This window comes from Hoplias malabaricus, chromosome 10, assembly GCF_029633855.1.
Source record: "Hoplias malabaricus isolate fHopMal1 chromosome 10, fHopMal1.hap1, whole genome shotgun sequence".
Taxonomy (NCBI): Eukaryota; Metazoa; Chordata; class Actinopteri; order Characiformes; family Erythrinidae; genus Hoplias; species Hoplias malabaricus.
This window is the reverse complement of record NC_089809.1, coordinates 5,371,640-5,399,256: the sequence shown is the minus strand read 5'-3', so window position 1 is coordinate 5,399,256 and position 27,617 is coordinate 5,371,640. Positions and strand designations below refer to the sequence as shown.

The window sequence follows — 27,617 nt, the reverse complement described above, 5'->3', positions numbered from 1 at the left end:
AGGTCAGTGTGTAAGACTCTGTGTCTGTTCTAAGGTTAGTGTGTAAGACTCTGTGTCTGTTCTAAGGTCAGTGTGTAAGACTCTGTGTCTGTTCTAAGGTTAGTGTGTAAGACTCTGTGTCTGTTCTAAGGTCAGTGTGTAAGACTCTGTGTCTGTTCTAAGGTTAGTGTGTAAGACTTTGTGTCTGTTCTAAGGTTAGTGTGTAAGACTCTGTGTCTGTTCTAAGGTTAGTGTGTAAGACTCTGTGTCTGTTCTAAGGTCAGTGTGTAAGACTCTGTGTCTGTTCTAAGGTTAGTGTGTAAGACTCTGTGTCTGTTCTAAGGTCAGTGTGTAAGACTCTGTGTCTGTTCTAAGGTCAGTGTGTAAGACTCTGTGTCTGTTCTAAGGTCAGTGTGTAAGACTCTGTGTCTGTTCTAAGGTTAGTGTGTAAGACTTTGTGTCTGTTCTAAGGTCAGTGTGTAAGACTCTGTGTCTGTTCTAAGGTTAGTGTGTAAGACTCTGTGTCTGTTCTAAGGTCAGTGTGTAAGACTGAATTACAGTAAGACTCTTAACTGTTTACTCATCACTTACACATTGCACCCACTAGAGATCAGCACAGGACTTTAATCCGAACAGAGCTGTGTCCTGAGGCAGTGAATGATCCTGAACAAATTTCAGAGGATCAGAGACACACAGTCGACCCAGTTAACAGACTTTTATCCTACGCATTTTTATGTGCATTTTAATTAACTACACTAATGTTTTTAGACAAACCTCATAAATGTTCAGTCCACCTAGTTGAAAGGAGACATGTCATCACTGTTCAAAGAAAAACATGTACCTCCAGGGACCTGGAGGTTGTGGGTTTGAGTCCCGCTCTGGGTGACTGTCTGAGAGGAGTGTGGTGTGTTCTCCCTGTGTCAACGTGGGTTTCCTCCAGGTGACTGTCTGTGAGGAGTGTGGTGTGTTCTCCCTGTGTCCGTGTGGGTTTCCTCTGTGTGACTGTGAGGAGTGTGGTGTGTTCTCCCTGTGTCCGTGTGGGTTTCCTCTGGGTGACTGTCTGTGAGGAGTGTGGTGTGTTCTCCCTGTGTCCGTGTGGGTTTCCTCTGGGTGACTGTGAGGAGTGTGGTGTGTTCTCTCGGTGTCTGTGTGGGTTTCCTCCAGGTGACTGTCTGTGAGGAGTGTGGTGTGTTCTCCCTGTGTCCGCATGGGTTTCCTCCGGGTGACTGTGAGGAGTGTGGTGTGTTCTCTCGGTGTCTGTGTGGGTTTCCTCTAGGTGTCTGTGAGGAGTGTGATGTGTTCTCCCTGTGTCTGTGTGTTTCCTCCAGGTGACTGTCTGTGAGGAGTGTGGTGTGTTCTCCCTGTGTCCGTGTGGGTTTCCTCTGGGTGACTGTGAGGAGTGTGGTGTGTTCTCCCTGTGTCCGTGTGGGTTTCCTCTGGGTGACTGTCTGTGAGGAGTGTGGTGTGTTCTCCCTGTGTCCGTGTGGGTTTCCTCTGGGTGACTGTGAGGAGTGTGGTGTGTTCTCTCGGTGTCTGTGTGGGTTTCCTCCAGGTGACTGTCTGTGAGGAGTGTGGTGTGTTCTCCCTGTGTCTGTGTGGGTTTCCTCCGGGTGACTGTCTGTGAGGAGTGTGGTGTGTTCTCCCGGTGTCTGCGTGGGTTTCCTCCAGGTGACTGTGAGGAGTCTGGTGTTGTCCCTGTGTCTGCGTGGGTTTCCTCCGGGTGACTGTCTGTGAGGAGTGTGGTGTGTTCTCTCGGTGTCTGTGTGGGTTTCCTCCAGGTGTCTGTGAGGAGTGTGATGTGTTCTACCTGTGTCTGTGTGGGTTTCCTCCAGGTGACTGTCTGTGAGGAGTGTGGTGTGTTCTCCCTGTGTCCGCGTGGGTTTCCTCCGGGTGACTGTGAGGAGTGTGGTGTGTTCTCTCGGTGTCTGTGTGGGTTTCCTCTAGGTGTCTGTGAGGAGTGTGATGTGTTCTCCCTGTGTCTGTGTGTTTCCTCCAGGTGACTGTCTGTGAGGAGTGTGGTGTGTTCTCCCTGTGTCCGTGTGGGTTTCCTCTGGGTGACTGTGAGGAGTGTGGTGTGTTCTCCCTGTGTCCGTGTGGGTTTCCTCTGGGTGACTGTCTGCGAGGAGTGTGGTGTGTTCTCCCTGTGTCCGTGTGGGTTTCCTCTGGGTGACTGTGAGGAGTGTGGTGTGTTCTCTCGGTGTCTGTGTGGGTTTCCTCCAGGTGACTGTCTGTGATGAGTGTGGTGTGTTCTCCCTGTGTCTGTGTGGGTTTCCTCCGGGTGACTGTCTTTGAGGAGTGTGGTGTGTTCTCCCGGTGTCTGTGTGGGTTTCCTCCAGGTGACTGTGAGGAGTCTGGTGTTGTCCCTGTGTCTGCGTGGGTTTCCTCCGGGTGACTGTCTGTGAGGAGTGTGGTGTGTTCTCTCGGTGTCTGTGTGGGTTTCCTCCAGGTGTCTGTGAGGAGTGTGATGTGTTCTCCCTGTGTCTGTGTGTGTTTCCTCCAGGTGACTGTCTGTGAGGAGTGTGGTGTGTTCTCCCTGTGTCCGTGTGGGTTTCCTCTGGGTGACTGTGAGGAGTGTGGTGTGTTCTCCCTGTGTCCGTGTGGGTTTACTCTGGGTGACTGTCTGTGAGGAGTGTGGTGTGTTCTCCCTGTGTCCGTGTGGGTTTCCTCTGGGTGACTGTGAGGAGTGTGGTGTGTTCTCTCGGTGTCTGTGTGGGTTTCCTCCAGGTGACTGTCTGTGAGGAGTGTGGTGTGTTCTCCCTGTGTCCATGTGGGTTTCCTCCGGGTGACTGTGAGGAGTGTGGTGTGTTCTCTCGGTGTCTGTGTGGGTTTCCTCCAGGTGACTGTCTGTGAGGAGTGTGGTGTGTTCTCCCTGTGTCTGTGTGGGTTTCCTCCGGGTGACTGTCTGTGAGGAGTGTGGTGTGTTCTCCCTGTGTCTGTGTGGGTTTCCTCCGGGTGACTGTCTGTGAGGAGTGTGGTGTGTTCTCCCGGTGTCTGCGTGGGTTTCCTCCAGGTGACTGTGAGGAGTCTGGTGTTGTCCCTGTGTCTGCGTGGGTTTCCTCCGGGTGACTGTCTGTGAGGAGTGTGGTGTGTTCTCCCTGTGTCTGTGTGGGTTTCCTCCAGGTGACTGTGAGGAGTGTGGTGTGTTCTCCCTGTGTCTGTGTGGGTTTCCTCCGGGTGACTGTCTGTGAGGAGTGTGGTGTGTTCTCCCTTTGTCTGCATGGGTTTCCTCCGGGTGACTGTCTGTGAGGAGTGTGGTGTGTTCTCTCTGTGTCTGTGTGGGTTTCCTCCGGGTGACAGTCTGTGAGGAGTGTGGTGTGTTCTCCCTGTGTCTGCGTGGGTTTCCTCCAGGTGACTGTGAGGAGTGTGGTGTGTTCTCTCTGTGTCTGCATTGGTTTCCTCCGGGTGACTGTCTGTGAGGAGTGTGGTGTGTTCTCCCTGTGTCTGCATGGGTTTCCTCTGGGTGACAGTCTGTGAGGAGTGTGGTGTGTTCTCCCTGTGTCTGCGTGGGTTTCCTCCAGGTGACTGTCTGTGAGGAGTGTGGTGTGTTCTCCCTGTGTCTGCGTGGGTTTCCTCCAGGTGACTGTGAGGAGTGTGGTGTGTTCTCTCTGTGTCTGCATTGGTTTCCTCCGGGTGACTGTCTGTGAGGAGTGTGGTGTGTTCTCCCTGTGTCTGCATGGGTTTCCTCTGGGTGACAGTCTGTGAGGAGTGTGGTGTGTTCTCCCTGTGTCTGCGTGGGTTTCCTCCAGGTGACTGTCTGTGAGGAGTGTGGTGTGTTCTCCCTGTGTCTGCGTGGGTTTCCTCCAGGTGACTGTGAGGAGTGTGGTGTGTTCTCTCTGTGTCTGCGTGGGTTTCCTCCGGGTGACTGTCTGTGAGGAGTGTGGTGTGTTCTCTCTGTGTCTGCGTGGGTTTCCTCCGGGTGACTGTCTGTGAGGAGTGTGGTGTGCTCTCTCTGTGTCTGCGTGGGTTTCCTCCGATTGACTGTTTGTGAGGAGTGTTGTGTGTACTCTTTGTGTCTGCGTGGGTTTCCTCCAGGTGCTCCGGTTTCCTCCCTGGCTGGTTAATGCATGAACAAATGATTTTAAAAATATGTATATATATCCCCTTTATGGTTCATGCACTGTGGAGACAGTATTGGGCTGGGCACACACAGCTCGTAAAATTTGTAGAAATTCAGGAGATGGAGCAGCAGTACAGGAGCTCACTATGCCCAATGCCAAGAGTCTGTCAGAGGGGTATAAATTCACTCAGCTCCTCCCAGTCGTCTGGAGTAATGGATCTCCATCTCCACTTTTCGGATGAGACTGAGTGCCAGAACTAATAGTCATGTATCAGTATTTGAGCTCTGTCCTGTCCAATAGATGAGCGGGTGTCCACAAACTTCAGCCTGTGCAGTGAATATTAAAGCAACAGGACTTTTAATCACAGAAGCAAAACTGTCAATACCACACCATGTTAAAAAACAACTACACAGATCCAAAAGTATATAGACACCCCTCACATGTGCATTCATTCTGAATACAGATGATCAGTTGCACACAAACTCTATACAAAAGCTGAAATGGAACAGAAGTCTCTGGAGCAGCTGCACATGCTCCTAAGCCCACATGCACTGGGTGTTAAGGGTGTAGTAGTGTCTTAGAGTCTGGCTTACAGCCCTTCAACAAAGGAGGGACAAAGTAACTATAAATACCCTTAATTTCAGAACGAACACTGTATGCTAGTTCTTTCTACTGTGTGAATACTGATGGAGTAAATGAGCTGTAAGTATTAAGACCACAGCTGCTGTTTATTCGCTGATGAAACTTGACTCCAGATTGCTCCACTCAGGCCAACAGCCCAACACCTCATAGTCCGCGAAACTCAGTCACGAAAAGACATGATATTCCCCCTCGGCCTCCCCCTCCCCCACTCTGGCAGGGTTTCCAGAGCTGGACACTCATCATGTACTTGACACAATTGGGCTAAAGCATCCGAGCCAGGGGAAGGAGCTGATGACATGTTGACGGATATGTGTCGTTCCTGAGCTGAAAACCCAGCACCCTGGAACTGTGTTCCCTCGGCAGGGTGAAGGAGCGGTCGTAATGCCACTTCTGGGGCTCGGGAATACCATGCAGTAAACACTGGATCATTTCCAGACAGCTTTACTGGTGAAAGATACATTTACTTTTTTCCACCTGTGAGGTTTCCCGCCAACTTTGCCTTTTTCCACCTAAATATGTTTTGACATATAATTATATTATACATTCATTCATTCATTATCTGTAACCCTTATCCAGTTCAGGGTCGCGGTGGGTCCAGAGCCTACCTGGAATAATTGGGCGCAAGACGGGAACACACCCTGGAGGGGGACCCAGTCCTTCACAGGGCAACACATACACACACACACACACATTCACTCACACATACAGACACTTTTGAGTCGCTGATCCACCTACCAACGTGTGTTTTTGGACTGTGGGAGGAAACTGGAGCACCCGGAGGATACCCACGCGGACACAGGGAGAACACACCACACTCCTCACAGACAGTCACCCGGAGGAAACCCACGCAGACACAGGGAGAACACACCACACTCCTCACAGACAGTCACTCGGAGGAAACCCACACAGACACAGAGAGAACACACCACACTCCTCACAGACAGTCACCCGGAAGAAACCCAAGCAGACACAGGGAGAACACACCACACTCCTCACAGACAGTCACCCGGAGGAAACCCACGCAGACACAGAGAGAACACACCACACCCCTCACAGACAATCACCCGGAGGAAACCCACGCAGACACAGAGAGAACACACCACACCCCTCACAGACAATCACCCGGAAGAAACCCAAGCAGACACAGGGAGAACACACCACGCTCCTCACAGACAGTCACCCGGAAGAAACCCAAGCAGACACAGGGAGAACACACCACACTCCTCACAGACAATCACTCGGAGGAAACCCAAGCAGACACAGGGAGAACACACCACACTCCTCACAAACAGTCACCCGGAGCTGGACTCGAACCCACAACCTGCAGGTCCCTGCTGCGCTCCTGTGCCGCCTCACTTGGTAGTACATGTACCCTGATATTACAGCTTCAAAATAATTGTGATGTTGATCTGTAATCGGGAGAATAGAGCCTGTGTCTTTCCTGGGCTCAGCACTAAAGAAACTGCACAATGTAACATTTGGAGGAGGAGAGGAAACCACTCCCCACCCTTTGATTTCAGTACAGTGCTGTGAAAATGAAACCAGGCCACTAGGTGTCAGCAGAACTTCCATTTCATAACATGAAGAAGAAAATAATTGAGTACTCTTTTAAAGAAATGCTGGCTCCAGTGATTCAAATATCTGAATATTAATTATTTATGCTGGTATCAGGGGCTCCATATGAGGAGATACTTTACGTACAGTTCTAAAACTGTGATTGTGCAATTTTGGCTGCAGACTTTAGAGGTGAATAAATTTTGCAAGCAAAGTGACTCTTCAAGTTCAAATTTGGTGAACATCCAGGTACAAATTCACGCCCTCAAACAATGTGTCACTTTGGCTGTGGTAACGTAAAGGGGCGGAGCTTCATACAGCATGAATGATGTTTTATATCATTCATTCATTATCTGTAACCCTTATCCAGTTCAGGGTCGCGATGGGTCCAGAGCCTACCTGGAATCATTGGGCGCAAGGCGGGAATACACCCTGGAGGGGGCGCCAGTCCTTCACAGGGCAACACACACACACACACACCTGCGGACACTTTTTTTGAGTCGCCAAACCACCTACCAACGTGTTTTTTTTGGGCTGTGTCAGAAAACTGGAGCACCCAGAGGAAACCCATACAGAAAAAGGGAGAACACACCACACTCCTCACAGACAGTCACCCGGAGGAAACCCACGCAGACACAGGGAGAACACACCACACTCCTCACAGACAGTCACCCGGAGGAAACCCACGCAGACACAGAGAGAACACACCACACTCCTCACAGACAGTCACCCGGAGGAAACCCATGCAGACACAGAGAGAACACACCACACTTCTCACAGACAGTCACCCGGAGGAAACCCACGCAGACACAGGGAGAACACACCACACTCCTCACAGACAGTCACCCGGAGGAAACCCACGCAGACACAGGGAGAACACACCACACTCTTCACAGACAATCACCCGGAGGAAACCCACGCAGACACAGGGAGAACACACCACACTCCTCACACACAGTCACCTGGAGTGGGACTCGAACCCACAGAAGTCAGAAGTTATATTTGGGAGTCCAAATTTTTGGGGGTTATTTATTTTTCTGTTTATGGTTTGCGAGTTAGCATGTTTGTGTTACCAATCTTTACTAAGTTGCTAACTGCAAACGTCAAGTGCAACCACAGCTTTAGGATCTGTGACACACAGTGACCCCAAAAAAAGTAAGACTAGGTTCCAGAGCCCTTATATTTTCAAGGACACCAAAAATATCTGGCAACATCTCTGCATGGTATTCATTGTAAAGCCTTTCTTCTTTTACTTTGGTATGAATTTTGGATTTAGCTTAAAGATGAGCTAAGAATTACTTTAAAGGTGTTTACATTTTTTAACCTTTATTAAGGCTCACGCCACCCATTACAACATTTAAATAGCATCGAAATATTATTTACTGTGTATTATTTTTAAAAAAATGAAATTACATAAACTAATCATTATATAATGTAAATAAGAAGCATGTTAGCAAGTAATTTTATCCCGACTGCTTGTTGCCTTTTGCACATGTTAAATCAGGTGCTAGTTTTGTTAGGACATCTTTGGTTTACATTATTAGGATAGGGTAACCTGATGGATGATACCTCCCCCAATAAGATGCCCCCCTTTACTTATTAGTTTCTCTTCTTACCATATGTTGGCGCCAAGACTAATCTCAGCACATTTACTGAGTTCATTCCTGATATTTAATAGGTTTAAGTTTTCCATGATGTTTAAAATACCCAGCTTTTGCCACTGGACAACTGAAAAATACATAATGACTGGAAGAATCTCATTTATAACAAGGCAAATGCTTTCTGTGAACATTTTGCCCCAACACTCAATTAGATTTCCATCAAAATCACACAACAATTGTGTTGTATTATCCCTGGTTGCTGGTATTGCTGGTATCCCTGCCTTGATGGTAATACATGTATTGTTAGAGAGAGATAACCAACGTAAAATGAGTAACCACAGCTTTGTTTTGGCAGGAACTACTGGATAAGAGCCAGTGATTCTCAAACAAAAGTGCTACAACAAAAACAGTCCAATAGAAAACAAAATGATTTGCATTGTTTACCATACTGGAAGGTCGAGATATTATTGGTTTATTATTTAGAATTGAGTGTGAATGAGTGGAGTTTACAGCGTGTAGCGGATGAAAGATTTTCTCATTCATATTAAGTGAGTTATTATGAGCTCATTATAGACTGATGCTTCCTCTTACATTGCTTCACACCAGTCTTGCACTGAAGGAGTGTGTCGACGTGTTTAAAGCCCCAGCGGAGGCACGCCATGCCATTTTCTGCTGAGTCCTGTGTCCTACGCTGTGTTCTGCTGCTCAACCAGTTCAGTGTCTCTCTCTTCATCTGTCTGGCTCATCTGTCGCTTCATCCATCTCTAGACTCTATTCCTGTCCGATGGCGTGTCCGTACTGCTCTGTGTATGCCATCTCTGTGCTTTCTGTTGGAAATCTATCATCAATCCTGAAACGAAGGGTATTCATCGGGAGTTTGTTCGCTCTTTGCTGTAACAGCTTGTACTCTTCTGGAAGGGCTTAGAACTTGATTGTGAGAATTTGATAGCAGCCACAAGAGCACGTCTGGGCAGGTCCTAAAACTTAAGTACTGTCTGTCCCAGTCTGTTTGGTACAGTGCGTCTAGATTGTGTAATAAGTTCTTCTTCAATAGCCATCAGGCTCCATCCTCTTATATAAAGATACCCACATCAGCACACGCTGTCTAGCTAAGGGCCAGAGGTGTAGTCAGTGTGATAACCAGGTTTGGGGATATCTGCTTATCCATCTTTTAAACCCCTTCTAGTCAACGCTTGGCACTGACCAGGGGTATATCACTCTCATGTGCAGCTGCTTTAGAACATCTCATTTTGTTGGCAAAGCTACGCTTGCAAAGTGCCTGCAATGGACCTTAAACATCACTTGAAAACACAAAGACAAGTTTAAATGTATTAAATGAGAGCACTGATTGAATATGGTGAAAGAAGGACGTGCGAAACGGAGTAAAACCAACGTTTCTGCTTCTCACGACTCACTCCTAGGCACCTTCCTTTTAGAGTAAACAGAGGCTCATTCTGATGGAGGCTGTCTGGAGCTGGAGCCTGTCTGGAAGCACCGGGGGTAGGGCAGGAACACATCCAGGATGGAGTACCGTCTGGTTCGTCACATGGCACCACACACTCACACATTCACTCACACCTACACTCTCAGATGTACATGTACAGTATTGTCTTTAAATGTACAGACAATGTAAATGTACCTTTAAAGGTACAACCGTGATCCAGTTATGCTCCCTAAAGGTACATTACATTCTCCAGGAGAGAATCAGAACTCAGCGTAGCGTATTAAATATGTGTGACTGTGTAAACACCAGGGCATTACTGATTAAACAAATGAACTACCTTGAGTTGTAAAGAACACTGAGTGAGTGAATCCACTGCAGTAAGAGGAGAGTGCTGGGGGAGGACTTCGAGGTGCTGATGTGTTGGACAGTGGAAATAGATGGAGCTGTGGCTATTTATAAAAGTCTCTGGACACAGGGCTATCGTGGGCCTCACAATGAGCTTCTGGGCTCCTGGACAACCTACAAACACAACAGCCCAATAAACGCATTTAAGCAGAAGTAATACTGGACGGAAAGGATGACAGAGACGAAGGTGTCAATGGCTATAAACCCCTTATAAAAAGCAGGGGCAATTTGAAAAAAGCAAAAAAAATTAGAAAGCAGTTATGTGCAAATCCACTTTGACACATGCTCAAAGACAATGCTTATTCACATGTTTACTGCTAATACAGAGTTATCAATATACCAAAAAATAACAAATAAAAGAATAAATTGGAAAATATGAATTAAATGCAACTACTTAAGTGCAATATGTGGATTAATTATGTGGAGTAATTAGAGCCAAAATGGTTCTATTAGTGGGTTTGAGTCCTGCTCCGGGTGACTGTCTGTGAGGAGTGTGGTGTGTTCTCCCTGTGTCTGCGTGGGTTTCCTCTGGGTGACTGTCTGTGACGAGTGTGGTGTGTTCTCTCTGTGTCTGCGTGGGTTTCCTCCGGGTGACTGTCTGTGAGGAGTGTGGTGTGTTCTCTCTGTGTCTGTGTGGGTTTCCTCTGGGTGACTGTCTGTGAGGAGTGTGGTGTGTTCTCCCTGTGTCTGCGTGGGTTTCCTCCGGGTGACTGTCTGTGAGGAGTGTGGTGTGTTCTCCCTGTGTCTGCGTGGGTTTCCTCCGGGTGACTGTCTGTGAGGAGTGTGGTGTGTTCTCCCTGTGTCTGCGTGGGTTTCCTCCAGGTGAATTGGATGAGTGGTTTCAGACAACGAATGAATGGTTCTATTAGGAAGCATTTGCATGCTTCTTGATTGTTCCATCTGAAAATGCAAGAAGCCATGGTGTGTTTCTGGATGGCGACACTGTACAACATCCCGTGGATTCTACCCTTTCGTTCTCAGGAGGCTGCCCAGGTGCTCGTCCAGTTTTCATTTCAAGACTTGACTACTTCTGGCTGGTCTTCCTCTGTGGGCCATCAGACTCCCTCAGCCGATCCCGAATGCAGCTGCAAGGCTTGTCTTAAATCTTCAGAAGTTCACCCACGTCACTCCACTGCTGCTCTCTTTTCACTGGCTTCTTGTAGCTGCCTTCTACATAGGCTCTTTTTGGTGTTATATAAAGCCATTTTCACTCTGCAAAATAACCCTTTACAATACAATGGGTACTATATTGATCTCATGGTTCTAAATACAATCATTGCCTTTAATTTTAAAAAATGTTTTTAGAGTTTACAGACTGCAGACAATACCTTAATGAATCCAGCGTCTCTAAGGTTTATAAGACTAGATCTCTGGAATACTGCACTGGGTTCTCTTTATGCTGAGGAGGAAGTTGACCTCTCCAGCTGTCAAACAAACTCTGTATAATACCATCAATATATTCAGAGATTTGTACGCAGCCCTGGCTTGTTAAAAGGCAAACAACTAAGTTTCTTATTCTGTACAGGCTCAGGAGCTCTCTCAATTGGTCACCTACTCAGCAATGGCCCAGAAATGGCACCTGGAGGCCTTTGGTAGATGGAGAGACCACACAATGTTGAAAAAGCATAAAAAGAGATGAGGACAATGCTCTATTTCTGTTCCATAAGAAGGTAATATTGACTCTGAATATTGACTGCTACATTATTTAAGGAGGAATTGACTACAAATTTTGGAGGCCGCTAGCTGCATGAAAGTGAACGCAGACCGAAATTCTCTACAAAATTAGACAATTAAAATAACAAATGAGTTTCTGCGGTAATTCAAGCGGTGAATAAAAACGTACAGACTTTAACCACGTACAAGGTAGTCAGTTTCTTACTTACCACACCATTCCACCTTAAAAGATGTGGAGCTTCTGAATGAACAGCAAGGTTAGGGGTGAGTTTGTTTTGCTGTGAGAAGAGTAGTTCTACAGAATTGTCGCCTTGAAAGTTGCCTTGAAATATCGTAAATAAAAACATCTAATATCAAATTTGTGCTATAAATCATAGTTATTAAATACCCCTTTCTGGTTTGACCTGCGTTTCAAATTAGAGTTTGTATACAAACAGAAGCACAGTCCTAAGATACAGGCCGTGGGGTTAGTTTGGCTTGAATTATTGTCTGTTGGATGTCGACCAGCAGCTGGAAATTTGGACTTGGTTTCGCATGTCTGAAATGATTTGCTAAGCCCCTGAACACCACCAGGCTGATGCTTCTGCACTGTATCTGTGTTTTTGTAACATCTAGCAAAGTGCTGGCCAGAACAGCTAATGCTGTAAACTTCAGCACGTTCAGTTCTTTGTTAACCCCTTAGGTGCTGGAGCTATTACCAGAAGTATCAAAGGCCTGGTGAAATATTTTAAACAGTACTGTGCAAAATCAGAAACCCTTTTATTTGTTGTTTTTCTAAAGATGTTAAATACAAGTCATACATTTTCTGTCAGAAGCAAAAAAGCAGAAAATTCCACAGCTTCATCAGCAGCTAAATTTAATCTATGTCATGTTTAATTTTAGTACTGTTTCCATTCTTTTCAGCTGTATGCAGTCAGTTGCACTTTCTGCTTTTCACGATTCAAGGGTAATCTCGTTTAAATTCACCAGTCCATAAAACCACACGCCATGTTTCAGATGTTCAGTTTAAGATGTTTAAGCCCAAACTTGTTTTCTCACAGTGGAAGGATGAACACAAAAATTATGGATTTTGCCAGAGCTCTTCATCACTGGGTGCAAGACTGGAATACACCCTGGAGGGGGTGCCAGTCCTTTGCAGGGCGACACACACGCACACATTCACTCACACACTGACTCCTATGGACACTTTTGAGTCGCCAATTCACCTACCAACCTGTGTTTTTAGACTGTGGGAGGAAACCGGAACACCTGGAGGAAACCCACGCAGACACAGGGGGAACACACCACACTCCTCACAGACAGTCACCCGGAGGAAACCCACGCAGACACAGGGAGAACACACCACACTCCTCACAGACAGTCACCCGGAGGAAACCCACGCAGACACAGGGAGAACACACCACACTCCTCACAGTCACCCGGAGGAAACCCACGCAGACACAGGGAGAACACACCACACTCCTCACAGACAGTAACCCAGAGGAAACCCACGCAGACACAGGGAGAACACACCACACTCCTCACAGACAGTCACCCGGAGGAAACCCACGCAGACACAGGGAGAACACACCACACTCCTCACAGTCACCCGGAGGAAACCCACGCAGACACAGGGAGAACACACCACACTCCTCACAGACAGTCACCCAGAGCAGGACTAGAACCCACAACCTTCAGGTCCCTGGAGCTGTGTGACTGTGACACTACCTGCTGCGCCAGTTCCAAGATATTGGAATCGTAGGTTCACACTTCACCTCAGGTAACTGTCAGTGGGTGGACTGGCTGTGTGTGAGTGACTGGGTGAGTGTGTGAAAGCGTCCACACTTGTGACTGGGTGATAGTATCATGTGCCTTTCCAGGGAGTATTTCTGTGTTGCATCTGATGTCGTGGATATACTCTAGATCAGCCTTAATCCTGATCAGGATTAAGTGGCTACAAAAGAGGTTAAAAATGAATCAATTAGTCAACAAAGTGTAAAAACAGAAGATATTTATTTGAATATTTTACACCAGACAACACAAGTCTGTGAAATCAAATATTTACTGAGAAAATCCCACAGAACTTGTGCTCACACACTAAGAAAATCACAGCCTTTTTACAGCTAAGTATTCTACTGGTGTTCCACCAAAATTTAATAAAATGTTTATACATGACATTGGCAGAGTGCAATAAAAACAGTTTATAATACATTTTTATATATGTTTAATTACAAAAATCAATTAAATGCATTAAAGAGACACACTTTCATAAATTGCACGATGAATTCCAAAATGAATTCCAGGTCTAGATTCTTATTATTTCATGGACTACATTAGGCTTTGGTGCACATTTACACCAGGATACTTCATGTATATATTTGCAATATCACAACTTGAGTACATTAGATGCCTACTTTACATAGCAAAAGTAACAAAAATAAACTGTATCCAAAAATTATAAACACTCTTCTCTATACAAAATTAGGGTTGTCTTTTAACAGCAGCTTTTTATTTTTCTCTCCCCCCAATCCCTTCATACTCTCTTTCTGGGAGGATTGAATATGTACCACCACCGTGAGAGAGGTTTTTTTGAGTGTGGGAAAGTTTGAACTGGGCGTGGCAAACTGAATGTGAGGCAAAAATGGCCCAAAATGTGAATTCCGGTGACATCATTCTGGTTCCATTTCTGGAACAATTTGTTGTTCATGTCACAAAAACAGTCTACTAAAGTGCCACCATTTCATGTTCAAATTTGGCCATGAAATGTGGGCCAGAGCAGGGACAGAATAATTTTGTTATGTGTGCAGAGTTTGAGAAAATCAAAGAAGAAAGAGAAATCTGATATTAATTACTGCTCAAACTGATACGAAGATCGACACAGACTGTACAGACATTTCTATAAGGTCTTTGATTTTTTGAAACTATTAACCTTGTGGCCAATATATACCACCACTTCTTTTCTATCTGCCACAAATGCAACACCACTGCACAGCACTGCATGCACCAGAGATGAACGCAAACTGCCCAGATCTGCTACATAAGCTGACAGACACCCAATAAAGAGATGGTGGTGGGTGCTGGTGTGTTCTACTCAAACGGTAACTGAGGTCAATTATGCTGTCTAGGACTTGCATGTTTAATGTCGTCAAATAAAGTGCGATTTCAATAAAAAATTTATTGCAACAGTATTTTGCACTGCAACCCTGCCTTCTCTAACATCTTCTTTCTATCTCTCCCTTTTTCCCTCCCTCTCTCTGTCCTCCTCAACTCCTCCCCCTCCCTCTCGAATCTTTCTGGCCTCCTCTTGCGCCTTCTTTTCCTTCCGTTTCTCCTCTTTCTCTGTTTCCAGGAGCCAAGCTCCACCCAGGTAGGACAGGATCTCATCTGGCCCCGCCCTATGGCAGGGGGAAGGGTTAAGGAGTTTTCTGAGCAGAGTGAGGGCCAGTGAACTTAAAGATTCAAACTGTGAAGGTACAGGCACTTCTGCCTCCTCCTCATTGGCTCTCCTGTCCTCTTGGTTGCCATGGCTCCAGCCGTTTAGTCCCGCCTCCCTCTCCTCCTTGTTCTTCATATAGTTGAACCAGTTTCTGTAGCTGCGGAAGCCAGAGTCGTCTGAGGTGCTCTCCTCCCAAGGGAAGCAACCAGTCAACAGACAGTACACCAGGACCCCCAGCGCCCAGGTATCCAAACTGGGCTCCACTAACATCCACGTCTCCTCCTAGAGGTGGATAATATAAAAATATAGTTCTAGTATCAGGAAAAGTTTAGGAATCACAATTCTATGATTACATTTTAGGGTCATCGTTAAAAATAAATTAAATTTGGTGCACTTCTGGTATAAATAAAGATATAAATACATACTTTTCATGAAAATTAAGTTTTAATTTTGTGAAATCAACAATATTTAGATAAATATCATAACATAATAAAAATAAACTTTTGACAGTATTTTGCTTTTTTTCTGTATTTTGGTTAAAAGTATATTTTTCCTGAAATATTAATTTGAAATAATTCTTTATTAATTCTTTATTATTAATATAATATAATTTGATTATTAATATAATTAAATGAAATACATTTCTCAATAACATTATGTTTTGCTTTTCTAGGACACTGGACACTGTTAAAAGCTGTGGCTCTGTGTTGAGCTGCTAGTGAGCAATGAGGAAAAGCAGACCCCCTGCTGTGTCAGCAATCCATGCCAAGCCACACAGAGGGCCATGTGGAAAGAAAGCAGACAACACAACGGCACAAAATTTAAAAAATAACCTACAGTGAAAATATTTAAGTTATTATTTTTGCTGTATCACTCACCTCCTCTTCCTCCTCATCTCCATTGCTTTCTTTCCTCTCCTCTTTGGCATGCTCTACTTCCGGGACGCAGAATGGTGAGTTGTACCAGACGGGACGCACCTGAGTCCCACGGGCTCGAACCAAACCAAAATCACCAAGTTTAACCCAGCGGCAGCGGCGGTCGTACAGGAAAACATTTTCAGGCTTAATGTCCCGGTGCACAAAGCCTAGGGAGTGAAGGTGGGACACGGCACCACTTAACTGGGACATAACACTCTGAGCTTGTTCTTCAGTCACCCCCACCTACAGAGAGAAACGGAGAGGAAAGAAATATAAGAACGATCATAGGCTGGAAAGTCAGTGTTCTTGTCCTGCTTTTCTTTTAGGACTGTTATGTTAGGCCTGTACACTGCAGAATTGTTCTTGGCAATTGAAATCAACTCAAAAATGTTTAATATACTATTATTATTTCTCATTTTAAGTTTATTGCTTGAATAGAGTAAGGTGATGTTTGTGTTTTGAGTAAATTCATCATGTATTGGCTGATAATTCAGATTTTTTAGAATTTTTTTGAGTCTTAATCTGAGCAAAACAATCTGACATTAAAGCAAACTCATTTTACTGGATACATTTACTTACAATAAGTAAACAAAGCTCCAAGGCTCAGTTACTGGGCGTTAAAGGGAAAAAATTACAATTACAATTAATGTTAATGTACAACTTGTATTTCTAAAACAAATGTGGAGAGTCTATTGGTTCATTCATCATTAATTTTTCACATATTATAAAGGATAGCTGTTTTTTTTTTAATTAAACAGAATAAATCTTTACAGGAACAGTTTGCATGCTTGAATATAACCTGAGAACGTCACATTTGCCAAACAAAAACACATACATTTACACAGGATCGCACATTCCAAAATGAATGAAGCTATCACATATATTCTGAAACTCTGCTTCTTCTAAGTCCTGAAGTAGAGCTCTGATTGCTTTGGGCTGTTGACAGGAGCAGTTGTTGTGGTATAAGAGCAGTTAAGAGTGTGTAAAGATATATATGAGAACAAGTACGTGCCTAATGGAACTTTACCCTTCTGCTTACATGAAGAAACTTTACAGCGCCTTCATGCATCTTAGTGTAATTCAAACACTGTACATATATGATACACATATTATACTCCAGTCATACAAAACTGGACGCTAAATCATATCAACAGGTGCTGTGACTTTTCCTTTGGGAACATTTCCTTACTCAGACAAAAGAAAGAAACAAAAGCTAAGAAAACAGTCCAATTTGATTTAAAGGTTTCCAAAAAACAAAAAAAACAACAACATTTTTATAAAATTCGGAGGATATTCTCTCACTGTTTGCGAGCTCTCCAGTCTGTTTGGGTGCTCAAAACCGATCTAACGTTTTTACGAATCCCCAGTATCTGTAAATGGGTCAAAAACCAAAAAATCCTCTCTCTCATTTTGTGGGATTTTATACAATGAAGAGACCGTCAAATGTTGAAAAGCCTGAACTGAGATGAGGATATTGCCCTATTTCTACTCCATAGGTGGGTAACATTGATTTATTTTTGCTGTAGATGGAACTGACTCTAAATTAGGGAGAGCACTAACTGCATCAAAGTAGTCACAGACTACTTCAGCCAAACTTCAGCCCGACACAAACATCCCACTTCTAAATGTAAATGACCCAGAGAACAACATTTCCCTTATCCTTTTTTGGCACATTATATGACATGGACACCCATTGGTCTAGTGTTCCTGTTGGTATGGGAAACAAACCCCTATGTGGAGGCTAGTGGTGTTATCTACTATACTATCCAAGCACTTATTAGGTAAGTAAAACCAGTTAATATGCGGATATTTCATTATTGTCTCAAAATAATAAATAATAAAATAATGGAAACTATACAAAGCTGTCGTATAACACCAAAACTATACTGAAGGTGGTTCTGTATCAAAGAAATAATCACAGGTGACTGATCTATTCAGCGTTTTGCCTTGTGTCTAGGCCAATAATATTAATTTAACTGTAACTAAATCTTGCTTTTCCAAATATTCAAGAATCGGTGCATTTGCACCATTAGCCTCCTGTACAGTGGGTGAAAATCCACTTCATGCATTGTTATACCTCAGACACAATGACATCATACAGATCTCCGTAGAGTGCTGCCTGCTGGGCGAAGATGTAGTGTGAAGGCGTGGAGAAGAAGATTCCCAAAGCTCGTGTTAGAGAGGGATGAGTGCAGAATGACAGCGAGAGGTTGTATTCACGAAGGAAAGAGAGAAGAGTGGTGGAGTGACGAGGGAAAAACTTCAGAGCCATAGGGGTGCCTAGAGAAGAGGTCAAAGGTCAAATATACATTGGGATTTGTTTTAAAGGACTCAGGGGAAAATGAGTCTGTTAGAACTGATTAGTATGAGATTATTCAGTAACATACACTCAATATTTTAAAATAGCTTTTAAGCCAGTTCTCAGATCACTTGGAGGAGAACACTGAGAGCTAATTCTGTTACACTAGCCCAACATGCTTGGAGGAGAACCCTAACTCTAAGTCCACAGCACTGGAGAAGAACATTGTCTCCTAATTCCGCAACACAAGCTCTACATGCTTGGATTCCAACACTAACCGCCGATATCTGCTACATGAGCTCAACATTCTTGAAGGACAACACTAACTGCTAATTCTTTTAAATTTTATTCTATTTAAATAAAAGCCAGTGTAGATGCCTACACTGGCTAACAGGGCACAGTGAAGTGGGAGAGGGAGGGAGTGATTATAGTAGATTTAAAAACAAATTTGAATTAGGCAACTTGAATCACATTTGAAAGATTGTGGAAAATTCTGAGATTTTATCAGATGTTTCCTGTTGAACTGTCTTAAAATAAAACAGCTGTGAGGTCAGAAATGAACACTTCAGTTGCATGAGAAGGTGTTAATTAGGAAGAACTAGAAGACAATTGAGAACAACTGCATTGTTTTCAATCCACACCATCCAAGCAAATATAGATTTAAGGGGGTGTTTTTAAACAAACCTCTCTTTTTGTGCACAGCCAGCATGACCTTGCCGTATGATCCCTCTCCGAGTTTCTTCAGCACTTTGAAGTGCTCTGAGGTCACCAGTGATGTCATGGACTGAGAGGTTAGATAGCACAGCTCGTCCAGCTCCTGCATGCTCTCCTGATAACACAACACAGTCTGTGGGTCAGAGTGTCCAGATCTTTTCTGGGTCTCTAAGGGGTGGGTTATAAGTGACCACAGTGTATCACAGTTTCCAGTATTAGCCCGGCGTTGTTTAAATGTGCTGGAAAAGCACTGGAAATATTTCACCACACTGACACTGAAGGATATCTAGCAGAAATGTTTATTCAGAGCAATTTACACTTAGTAAACATCATGTTATAAGTGTGGTTTTCTCCAGACTTTGGTGTAGCAGGGTCTTCCTGTTTGAGTTTGTACAGTTTGTACACATTGCTGTTTTATTAATAGACTCATATATCTTTACTTTAATAGACTCATATATATATATATATATATATATATATATATATATATATATAATTATTTTTTTTTTTTTTATAAATATGAAATTATCTCCAGTGGCACTGCTAAATATACATGGGACAGATTTCACACAACATGTCTGGATCCAAAGGGATATTTATGCATGGATATTAATGTAGTGTATGCACTACATTTTAGTCAAAAAGTTTGAAACTATGTCATCAAAACGGGCCAATTACACTATTCTCGTTTCATACCTATGAAGACATCAAGAATTAAGAAAAGACCCTGCTGAACAAATAAATATAAAATTTAAAAAATTAAACATTAAAAATTCCTGATGGTTTCCCAATAGTTCATATTTGTATTTCGTGTGCTCCTGGTGGGTCCATATCACAATGTGAAGAATCATAATGGTTTAACAAGTGATCTGCTACTGAGAATGGTTTGCTAAATGGCTCTAGATAGACAAGGTTACATTAGCATGTTTTAAGTAGGCTTGGCTAATTCCACTAATAAAGCGTTGTGAAGTAGAAGCTTAGTGTTAAAATTCATTTAGTTGTGTGGCATGGATAAATCAATTGTCTGACAGCTTTATTATGAAAACCTATAGTTGGTATGTGTGGTTATGTAATAGTGTTTGAACTGGAATTTCCCATATGTCAGCGCTAACGCTAGACTTCACATTTACACCATTCAACATTTGGAACATAAAGCATCAAACAATAGCATTTACTTTTGCATCTGCTAAAAATATACTATTTAGGAGTTCTCTGGTTCTTACTGTAATGTAAAACGTTGTTCAAAGCCAACTATATTTATCAGTGACCTTCCATGAGTGCAGTTCTTTGGACATATACATGCGTCACACATAGCAAGCGGCTAATTAGCCTTCATTTAAGGATGTCTGCCATTCCAGCACATCCCTTAACAACTTGTATCAACACTGCTTAGCTGCATTATTCCCAGAGGAGCGTCCACGTGTTGCATACCACTTAATTGTGGCTTAACTGGTATTCCATTATTAGAGGGACTGTGTGTGTGTCTTTTTGTTATGGGATAGCACTATAGTGTGTTCGGGTGGTTGCTAGGTGACGAGATGTAGCCTACTCAAGGTGATAGTGGATTCTGATTCAGTGCCAAGCTCAGTGCAGTATTTTCAGGCTAAACCCTGACCTAGCTTAAGGCTAACAATCCAGTTCATTTCTTGCCTGAGCTGGTCAAAATACACTGACAATTAGAATAATCGTTGTGCAAATTAATCATATATTTAAATAAGACAGAATCCCACTTTTTATGGTCTGCAAAATGAATCAGAAATATTCCATATTTCATATTGCATGTGAACAAAATATTTAATGAGCGAGTCCAACTAAGGTGCAGGAATAAAATGTCTATCCTGTGCTTTAAATCTCTCAACCCTATGCATTAATAACTTGTTTGCTCACATTATTAAGTCACTGCCCTGCATTAATAACTTGTTTGCTCACATTATTAAGTCACTGGCATGCATTAATAACTTGTTTGCTCACATTATTAAGTCACTTCCATGCATTGATAACTTGTTTGCTCACATTATTAAGTCACTGGCATGCATTAATAACTTGTTTGCTCACATTATTAAGTCACTGCCATGTATTGATAACTTGTTTGCTCACATTATTAAGTCACTTCCATGCATTGATAACTTGTTTGCTCACATTATTAAGTCACTTCCATGCATTAATAACTTGTTTGCTCACATTATTAAGTCACTGCCATGTATTGATAACTTGTTTGCTCACATTATTAAGTCACTTCCATGCATTGATAACTTGTTTGCTCACATTATTAAGTCACTGGCATGCATTAATAACTTGTTTGCTCACATTATTAAGTCACTGCCCTGCATTGATAACTTGTTTGCTCACATTATTAAGTCACTGCCATGTATTGATAACTTGTTTGCTCACATTATTAAGTCACTGCCATGCAATAATAACTTGTTTGCTCACATTATTAAGTCACTGCCATGCATTAATAACTTGTTTGCTCACATTATTAAGTCACTGCCATGTATTGATAACTTGTTTGCTCACATTTTTAAGTCACTGCCCTGCATTAATAACTTGTTTGCTCACATTATTAAGTCACTGCCATGCATTAATAACTTGTTTGCTCACATTATTAAGTCACTGCCATGCATTAATAACTTGTTTGCTTGCTTAAATCCTATTATAAAGAGATGTCCAGTGAGTAGAGTCTAGTACCTTAGAGTCACTAACTAGTTTTTAGAGACTTCTGATGTTTGATTCATTCACTAAAGTAAACAATTTCCAGTTCAGTTTCTCAGGGACAGAATATTTCCCAACAAACTACTCTCTGTGACTTTATTACATCTTACAGTGATTTACAACATCTGTATAATGTGCACGTTTTGAAATAGTGTAATTCTCCATTAATTTTTGGGTCTTGCTACCTGTTATTCTGGTCACATGTCAAATCTGATGTGGATTACTTAGTACCAGAGTCAAAGTAACAAAATAGCTGTCCAATTAGTCTGGAGGGCATCTTGCACTTTTGGTATCCTTCCATCTGTCCTAGCGTTACATGTTAACGTTGCCAGTTTCTTCATCAGGGTAAATCAATACACAACAATTTTCTGCACCACAGTCAGTTAACACCTTTAGTCACGGGTCAGTTTGGCAAGAACACACTTTATGCCCAGAGGTTTTTAAACACCCTTTAGAATTTGCAAATTCAGCTACTTTAAAGTGCACCCAAGCTGCATGAAACAAAACGGTGCACTTTCAATATCAAAACTCCACCAATGGGGTATAAACGTCCCAGAACTGGAGAAGAAATAGAACTCTGTCAAATAAATTGAACACTGTTAGATTCTTACAGCAATGTTTCAACATCTTGAGAAAAGCCTTCTCTAAAGAATATAATCTGTTACTGTAGTAAAGGGGGAAAACTCCCTGCTGATAACTTTAATTTCAAAAGCAATATTGGATGAGCAGATGTCTGAAAACGTTTTATACTCTGCAGATGCTGCTTTGTTTTATGACCTTGCTGTAATCAGGCATGGGATCTAGAATGATTGCTTAGAGATTAAAGGTAGAGTACCGCTGATACATACATGAATCCTTTTTTATTAGTTCATCCACCATGAAATTCTTACAGAGTGTAGAGGGCAGCTGATGTGTTTAAATGATGAAGAAGCATGAAAATCTGATTTTCAGCAACTATATGATGAAATACACATGTATCTGAAATGTGTACATTAATACTAATGTAATTAAACAGAATTATATTGAAGTACTGTATAATAATAATGTAATTAATGAATTTTGTTGATGTTCTATTATATTAAGGTATGTGTGCTAAAATGTACTGATGTATTTATAGTGAATTATACACTTGTACTGAATTATATTAATGTGATTATAGTGAATTATACTACTGTACTGAATTATACTAATGTAATTATAGTGAATTATACTACTGTATTGAATTATACTAATGTAATTATAGTGAATGATACGATTGTACTGAATTATACTAATGTTATTATAGTGAATGATACTATTGTACTGAATTATACTAATGTAATTATAGTGAATTATACTATTGTACTGAACTATACTAATGTAATTATAATGAATTATACAATTGTACTGAATTATATTAATGTGATTATAGTGAATGATACTATTGTACTGAACTATACTAATGTAATTATAGTGAATGATACTATTGTACTGAACTATACTAATGTAATTATAGTGAATTATACTATTGTACTGAATTATATTAATGTGATTATAGTGAATTATACTATTGTCCTGAATTATACTAATGTAATTATAGTGAATGATACTATTGTACTGAACTATACTAATGTAATTATAGTGAATGATACTATTGTACTGAATAATACTAATGTAATTATAGTGAATTATACTACTGTACTGAATTATACTAATGTAATTATAGTGAATTATACTATTGTACTGAATTATACTAATGTAATTATAGTGAATGATACGATTGTACTGAATTATACTAATGTAATTATAGTGAATGATACTATTGTACTGAACTATACTAATGTAATTATAGTGAATTATACTATTGTACTGAATTATACTAATGTTATTATAGTGAATTATACTATTGTACTGAATTATACGAATGTAATTATAGTGAATTATATTACTGTACTGAATTATATGAATTTTGAGCAGAGATCATAAATTCAGGCCCAGAGGATATTTACTTTTACTTTTTATTTTCTTCCACCAGTGCAACTGAACTTAGTAAATTGCTACTTAATCTAACAACAACACAACTACTGTTACTACTACTAGTAATTTCATTTTTACTGTTATGGGTTATATAGAGTTTCAGTTATTCTACAACATTTACATTCAAATAGTGCCCCAAACAATATGGACACAAAAGGAAATGCAATTTAAGATTAATATCCAGAATGAACTGCTAATAACCCAAATAACTTGAATGCCTTAAAGTTTAAGAGCATTCAAAAAGTTATTTAAAATCTCCAGGCACTTATGCAATTACTTTAAATACTGTTATGGTAAATACTATATTATGTACTAACTGTCCAGCAGTTATAAAAATATGTTAGTGCTGAATGGAGGGATTCCAGACTTTTGCATTGTCATGTATTTTAGAACCTGATTTGCTTTATATTTGGTGTAAGTGTAAAATTGCTTTCAAAAAACATTTTTATGAATAAAAAGAATAGTAAAGACTTACAGTCATGGCTGAAAAGCCTGGTTTGTTGAGTCTCTTGGAGAAAGTGCTGGTGTCCTGCAACTTTATGCTCTGTCCATTTAAACTGAAGTGTTCTGACCTACTGTCCTTCTTCTGTGATCAGTGTATGTGTGTGGGGGTGGGTGGATGTGTAAGCCCTGCTGTGTGAGTTTTGGAGGGACCGCCTGTCCTGTTTTCACCACGTGTGTGTGTGCGTGTGCTTTTACTAGCCCTACTCACTCTCACTAACATTTACATTTTAGTCCTGCTTTCAACCACAAGTGTCTCTCTCTCTCCCTCCCTCGCTCTCTTTCACTATCATAAACACTTTGTCCTTCTTTTTTCATCTACCTCATCCACTATCTCTTAAGACCCTCTGAAGTATTCTCCCCATTTATTTTCCACTTTCCATTCTCTCTCTCTCTCTCTCTCTCTCTCTCTCTCTCTCTCTCTCTCTCTCTCTCTCTGTGCTATGCATGGATTTATGGACGTTCATTACTTTGTGTTGGATTCCATTTCCATTTTCTCTTTGTGTTCAAACTTATATAAATCAATAGCAGACAGCGATATTAAAGTAAACTACAGTAAAGTACAGTAGAGTCATTTTGTGGTTGGTTAGTGTAGTGGACAACAGCAAATACCTTCATATGTCAGACTAGGATTGGAGTCCCTGATTAGGCAGGAACTATGATGTTACAGCATTAAGAGTCCTTGGGTAAGACTCGTAACCGTACACTTGTCTTGGTGTTATGCCATAAATACAATATACATACAAATAAACCGTTGCTACCGCTTGAAATATCATATTTATATGTGCAGAGTAGTATATTTTTTTAATGTGATAGCTAGCTGATTTATAACATATTGCATTTACTATGCTTTGAGTGCAACCATTAGATTGCATAAGTCTGCACCCTCCATATCACCTCTTTTCTGGTTACCAACGTAATGATGTTCAGCTAAAAAATTCATTCACAGTGCCCTTGAGCAAGGCACATAACCCCCAGACTGCCCTCTGGGCACAGAGGTGGTTGGCAGTACCCTGCTTCAGTTGTGTGTGTGTTCACTGCCACTAGAATGTGTAAAGGATTGCTCAAGTGTGTATTTGTGTGTTCACTACCATGAATGAGTCAAATCCAGAGAAGCAAGTTCCCCAAGGGGATCAATAAAGGTGTTTCTTCTATTGTCGCTGTCACACAGCTCTAGGGTCTTGGGGATGTGGGATTGAGTACTGCTCCGGGTGACTGTCTGTGAGAAGTTTGTGTTTGAGACTGTGCGTGTTCTCCCCATGTCCGTGTGGGTTTCCTCCGGGTGCTTTGGTTTCCGGGAGCAGGTCTCAGTGTGTGGGTGAATGTGTGAGTGTGTGTCACCCTGTACAGGGCTGGCTCCCCTCCAGGGTGTGTTCCCACCTTGCACCCAGTGAGTCCGGGTAGGCTCTGGACCCACAGCAACCCTGAACTGGATAAGGGTTACAGACAAAGAATGAATGAATGTATAAATGAATGAATGAATGTTCAGCTAAATGGACCCTGCTCTAATCTCAGGATTGAACAGGCTGCATCTTTCAGGGCTAGGACTAGGTGCTACAGCTTCTTCTGCGTGAGCTGTACGAAAAAAAAACATCCTCATTCGCAAGAAGATCACCAAAATTATGTAAACTAGGGTGACCACACATCCTCTTTTACCCGGACATGTCCTCTTTTTTAGACTTAAAAAATGTCGGAATTTCACAAACGTCCGGGATTTTGTTTTTCTAGAGCTTACATAGAACTTCGTGAAGTTTCGTTCATAAACTAGTCCCGCCCTCCCCTACTCCGATTGGTTCGCTTGAGTGAAAAGGGGGCGTGGTGAAGTAGCTTAAAATCTTTGGATTGGACGGTCTGACTGTAGAGCTATCGTTATTGGTCGATAACCTTCTCTGTAAACATTTAATTGGTCAGTCTGCACGTCAGTAGTCCTTGTTTACGTCAGGCAAAGCTCATGTACCCACCCTCATCTCGAGCAGCTATGCCGAAACGTAAATGTAAGTTCTCGGATGAATTTAAAAAAAAGTTCCCATGTTTTCCCATGTGTAGCAAATAAAGGTGTAAAGGACCCCCCCCCCCCCCCCCGAGACATGTCCTCTTTTTCACCATCTCAGATCTGGTCATCCTATGTAAACACAAACTGTAGTAAACACAGCATGACAACTCATATATGTGTAGTGTTTGTGGTAGTATTATCACTAACGTATTTTGTAAAGAAATGATATATCCACATGGGATGCTGCAAGTAATTCTGTCCTCACCACTGCGGAAACTGCACTATGTAACCTTTAGTGGAGGGTAGGAAACAACCTTACCTCCTTCCCTGTTCCCTCTTGACTTCATGGGGAAAGGCACTGTAATTCACATTTCAAATCTTACCTAGTGTTCCTTTAAGAAACAGATTTCAGAAAAAGAATATGGACCCTGACTGATGCATGAAAATGTGTGGCATGTATTCCATGGAAACAGATTTGCATACAGTAGAGCATCCAAGCTCCTGTTCCTGCTTGCAAAGTGCAAAGCAAATGAGCAGTGTCAAATATTTGTTTAATGCTAATGTGTAATTATTAAAATAGTAAAAAAATATATGTCTCCACTCCAGAGGTTCATCTGCATTTCTAGTCAATCTGGCAACCACAGAAGTGCTGCTGTATTTCTCCGATCAGTCTTTTCTTATTTGGACTCAACTGATCCGAACCTGGACATTATGTGTTAATGGCCTGAGAGATAAAATCCAACAGCTGAATTTTCATTTCAGAGAAAAGTCTCACTGTGGCCCCCCCCTGTTGGCCTGGAGCCAAGCCCCGACTCACCCTCTTCTCTGCCAGCTCTCCGTTCTGTCTATTTCTCTCTCTCCACATGTCTCAACACCTGCCTTTGCCGTCTCAAATGGATTTCCCATGATACAAACATGGCAGAGCCACTTTAGCTTACATAAAGCAAACAGTCTCTGTTATCACAACAGTGACCATGTGGCTGAAATGGCCACAAACGTCCAGCCAAACACAAAGCAAATGGTCAAACGCTACACAGTAGGTGCTGGAAATTAGCAGTTTAGGAGTGTGCATGTGAACCATCCCAAGCAGTGTCACATGAACTCAGTGGAAAGTGCCGGGATATTATCACATAATTAATACGAGGCTACTGGACATTTCTTTGAGGACAGGCACTTTTGACTCTCTGGAATTTTAGTTAACAAGCATCAACACTATTACTTTTAAGTGCTTGTTACAACCACAATTCCAATGAAGCTGGGACGTTGTGTATCAGATTATGATGATTTGCAAATCCATTTCAACCTATATTCAGCTGAATACAGTACACAGACAAGATATTTAATGTTCAAAGAGATAAACTTTATTGTTTGTTTGCAAATACTGTTGGGACAGGGGCATGTTTACCACTGTGTTACATCACCTTTCCTTTTAACAACACTCAATAAGAATTTGGGAACTGAGGACACTAATTGCTGAAGCTTTGTAGGTGGAATTCATTCCCATTCTTGCTTGATGTACAACTTCAGTTGCTCAACAGTCCCTGATGTTGTATTTTGCGCTTAGTAATGTGCCACACATTTTCAATGGGAGACAGGTCTGGACTGTAGACAGGCCATTCTAGTACCAGCACTCATTTACTACGAAGCCACACTGTTGTAACATGTGCAGAATGTGGCTTAGTCTTGCTGAAAT

General features: G+C 42.1%; 1 protein-coding gene and 1 long non-coding RNA gene across 4 annotated transcripts in view; one reads left to right on the top strand and one right to left on the bottom strand.

The window, feature by feature from the left end:
- LOC136708438 (uncharacterized) overlaps window positions 1–14,990 on the top strand; it is a 24,267-nt gene extending 9,277 nt beyond the window's left edge. For both annotated transcript variants that reach the window (XR_010804349.1, XR_010804348.1), the window contains exons 2-3: window positions 14,686–14,807; window positions 14,912–14,990. This is a non-coding gene — a long non-coding RNA (uncharacterized lncRNA). The remainder of the gene's footprint in view (window positions 1–14,685; window positions 14,808–14,911) is intronic.
- sbk3 (SH3 domain binding kinase family, member 3) overlaps window positions 14,563–27,617 on the bottom strand; it is a 16,983-nt gene continuing 3,928 nt past the window's right edge. Inside the window, exons 1-5 of one of the 2 annotated variants that reach the window (XM_066682992.1) lie at window positions 23,906–23,964; window positions 18,673–18,817; window positions 17,767–17,969; window positions 15,651–15,932; window positions 14,563–15,054 (exon numbers count right to left, since the gene is read on the bottom strand). In XM_066682992.1, the coding sequence (XP_066539089.1) occupies window positions 14,563–15,054; window positions 15,651–15,932; window positions 17,767–17,969; window positions 18,673–18,817; window positions 23,906–23,911 (1,128 nt within the window). In that variant the 5' untranslated portion in view covers window positions 23,912–23,964. Of the gene's footprint in view, window positions 15,055–15,650; window positions 15,933–17,766; window positions 17,970–18,672; window positions 18,818–23,905; window positions 23,965–27,617 lie in introns of those variants that run through there. The other variant, XM_066682993.1, reaches the window with a different exon arrangement.